Genomic DNA, 3,690 nt, shown 5'->3' with positions numbered 1-3,690 from the left:
CCTAAGCTAGAGTCTCCACTTGGGGTTAAACACCACCCAATTACAGCTCCGTCCCGAGTCCAACCGATTCTGCTCCAACGCCCGGACCACCTTCCGCCATTTGTATGGCCGATTTTACTAGAATCGCCTGCGAATAATACCTAGGCCATTCCATCCTCCGAGTTAAGGAAGGAATACATCAGGCCAGGGACGGGCTTCGGCGGAATAATGACACACCAGCCCAACTTCACATCTCCACTGGTCGGGCAAAAGTGGTGTTGTCCGCTGCCCCAACTGTGATGAGATCCATCACCACTATTTTAATGGCCTGTATGACTTATATGAAGGCGGATTTCCTCTCCGATGGAGATACACAAGGAAGTCATAGCCCAGTGGGCCAAGCCTCTCGACAATCACCTTCGCTTCATCCTCATACAGCAAGTCCTTGTGCGCGGCGAACACCTCGATGACAGCGTCTCGTAGCCCGCGATCGGTGTCTATGGTGGACGTGTACGCCTCGCTGGCAGCGTCGAGAAAAGCAGCGGGGTCCCAGTCTTGTATAGCAGTCGTCCTGAACTTAGCCACAGCGAGGTCCTTGAGACCTTCAATGGCGTACTTTTCTGCGGCTGCATACACCTTGACATGCAGTAGTAGACAAGAGATGTGCGTGGATTTCGTGTCCTCTAGCTCTGACGACTGTGAGGTGTCGTCGGAATAAAGCGATTGCTGGTAGTCGAGGAGGTAGAAGTACTGGATCATCATGTCGATAACAAGAGGTTCGTCGTCGGGAAGGGATATCGCGCCATCGGCAACTTCCTGTATTGCCAGCCATGTTAACACAAATGAACACGAGAGACTTCGTGTGTCAGCCAAGGCATTAGTACTTTAAGGGGACTACGACATGCCGCTGCTAAGAAACCGGACCGTGGACAAACGATGGCGCGGTGTACAAGATAGCTTCTGGTGAGACTGATTATTTTCAGATCCGAGTAGATGCCGGTCTGATAGAGGCTGATGAAGGATTAGCATCAGATTAAAATGTCAATAAAGAAAACGCCTATCACCTTTCGAGGGATCTGAATAGTTCTCCTCGTGGTGGGCTAGCTGACGCCATCGCGATTTGGGCTGGGACGTATGCGAGATCAGGGGTGGAAGCGGTCGCCGATGCTTGCGACCAGCAGAGGTGCGACTGAAAAAATATCGTCTGACTATTATTCATGCCAGATAATCATCGGTGTGTCAACCGCAAGCGGCCCGATGCTCTTTCGCCCGAGTTTCAGCAGGTCTTAACGGCAGCATACTGTCTCTTGGTCTCTCCGAAATGAGACGCAGCTGGAGAAACGGGTGCTGTTTTACAGGGTCGGGATGATGCTGTCAAATTTGTAGAATGCATGCTCACATCAGCCACATTATAGATGAAACATCAACCGCCGGTCTTTAAGACATGCGTTCCAGTAGTCGCCATTCGGTCTGGCATCTAAGTTATTCGGAGAGGTGAGCTCTAACCCTAATTGTGCATGTGCCTCCGTCTCTAACTCGAGCGATGTATCCGGAAACCTTGTCGTCGATAAGCTCTGCGACTCGTCGAGGACTATTTCTAAGTAGCCGGGCTGAGCATGGTAACGCAGAGAAATCCCGCCCGGCAGCAATGATGTTGGCATAGGTCCGGAGACAAATATCTCCTTCGCCCTGAGGCTCTGTGACTTTAGGAATTCCTACATTCCTGTTTCTCTTCAACCTCCTGTTTGTTTCCTACCAACGATGTCTTCAACACACATTGACCGTAAGCACTGTTGTTTACCCTTCGAATCTACACCAGGGCACGTGGTAATGAACTACTATGTCATTTGGTGCCACTGGGTGTACGGAAATTGCTGACAAAAAGTTTTCTACGAAGCCAACCGTTCCGGCGTCTTAGCTGACTCGTTTTCTCGGCTGTCACTACAACCTAGTGTTAGTGAACGTGGACGAGTTGTGACCGACGTGCTGGAGCCAAGTCTAGGCGCCGCTTCTGAATTCCAACTTATCACGGAAAATGACGCTTGCTTCGCGCCAGCCCAACGATTTCGGGACCAGTGGGCAATAAAGCCTAACCAGTGGCACAACTTCGCCCGTCTCCTCTGTGGCAGTCGACACATACCTCCCATATTACTGCAGAACCCAAGCAATGCACATTCGAAAAGCTACGATGCTCTTCCGCTGATGCAGGTACCTATCCTGGATGTGTGTAGCCTTTTCAGTGACGAAGACTTGCAGGCGATGGATGGAGATCGGCGAAGGGAGGCCGTCGAAGCTGCCTATCAGCTGACCGAGGATATCTTGGCAATCCTGCAACCTAAGCTTTTCATCTGCTGCCAGTGTGCAACACGAAGCGGAGCCTGGAAAGAGGAAGGCGATGGGGCCCACAGTACGAGACGACGAGTTTGGGAACCGGCGATAAATCAACTAGCACGGCAGCTGTGTTCGAGTGTCCGGGACGCGAAGAATGCACGGGCGATCCCGGTTGATATCCACGGTCACACTGCGTGGGTAATCAAAGGATTTCATCCTAGATACGCCATAGCGAAGCCCAGCGAGAAAGAAGTGCTTATGCGTTTATTCAAGGACATATACGAGCCGTGTAAGCTCTGGAAGCCCAGATTGATGACTGAGATGATTGATAGATTGGACCGAATGATCATCGCGGTCAGTGCGTTTGTCGTGAAACTGGAAGCTTGGAAGTCTGAGTTCGAGTGTATCTGCCTGGGCAGTACTAGAGCCCAGTCAGTCTCGGAACAGGTTGCCAAGTTGATAGATTTCAAAGAGAAACTGATGGAAATCAGATCAGGGGTGAGCCGGGTAGGAAATTGAAGGATCCGATGAGAAGGTTATTTTTGGCACGATGCTCTACGTCTGGGTTAACTGGCATGCGAACGCTGGCCATAGCGCAATGGAAAACACACCCAGTGGATCTGAAGTCGTTGGTACAGTATTGTGCATATGTCACTTCCTCTTCTGCAAACACTGATAATGTTTGAGAAGCTGAAAGTTGCTGTGATGAACCCCTGTAAACCCCTGGTAATGACTGTGGTCGCTTGTTTGCAAGCAAAATGTGGGGTCGGGATGGTGGGTGACAGTGCGAGTAGCAGCGCGTAATCGAAAGCTACTTGAAAGTATCCATCACCGGCTTCAACAGCTGCCATTCTCCCACTGTCAATCACGGTGGTATGTACACAGTAAGAGAGACGTTGAGCCCGGCCTGTGTGGGTCAAGTTCAGAAAGATTAAGTGTGTTGCCAAGAGGAAGCAACATATGATCAATACTGTACTGTGATAGAAATGAAGATTATCTGTTACCTTGCTTCAGTTCGGTGATGTGACAGACCGCACACATCAGATGGGACACACATCTAACCACGGTAGCAGGTGATAACTCGGACTTCGAGATAGTGATGACGATGTTATGGTCACCCAAGAGACCATAAATCGAATAATGGAAAGCTTCTAGTGGGGTGTAGGCTGTTTTTGTCATTCAGTGGCAGTCGTTGCCAGGCAAAGAGCAGAAGCAGTTCCCAATTTACTTGCAGTTGCGGTACTGTACGCCTGCTGCATAATTAGTAAGAAATGCACCCTTCTGTGGCACAACTCGTGTGCTGCGCATCGGATTGTGCCCATTCGCCGGACCTCGAAGCGCTTCTTTTGCCTGCGGCCGCGTCAGGACTGCCCACGACCG

At 50.6% G+C, this 3,690-nt stretch overlaps 1 protein-coding gene across 1 annotated transcript; it reads right to left on the bottom strand.

The window, feature by feature from the left end:
* Positions 1 to 294: 294 nt before the first annotated feature.
* On the bottom strand, positions 295 to 738 carry COL26b_014503 (uncharacterized protein; the record flags this gene model as incomplete). Its single annotated transcript, XM_053187074.1, has 2 exons — positions 295 to 307; positions 353 to 738. The coding sequence occupies 2 exons, from the start codon at positions 736 to 738 to the stop codon at positions 295 to 297; spliced, it is 399 nt and encodes a 132-aa protein (XP_053028981.1).
* Positions 739 to 3,690: the final 2,952 nt, after the last annotated feature.

Source organism: Colletotrichum chrysophilum (assembly GCF_026319265.1).
Source record: "Colletotrichum chrysophilum strain AFK26 chromosome Unknown scaffold_462, whole genome shotgun sequence".
Classification (NCBI taxonomy): domain Eukaryota; kingdom Fungi; phylum Ascomycota; class Sordariomycetes; order Glomerellales; family Glomerellaceae; genus Colletotrichum; species Colletotrichum chrysophilum.
The sequence above is the reverse complement of the archived record's forward strand: the minus strand, read 5'-3'. Positions and strand labels throughout refer to the sequence as shown.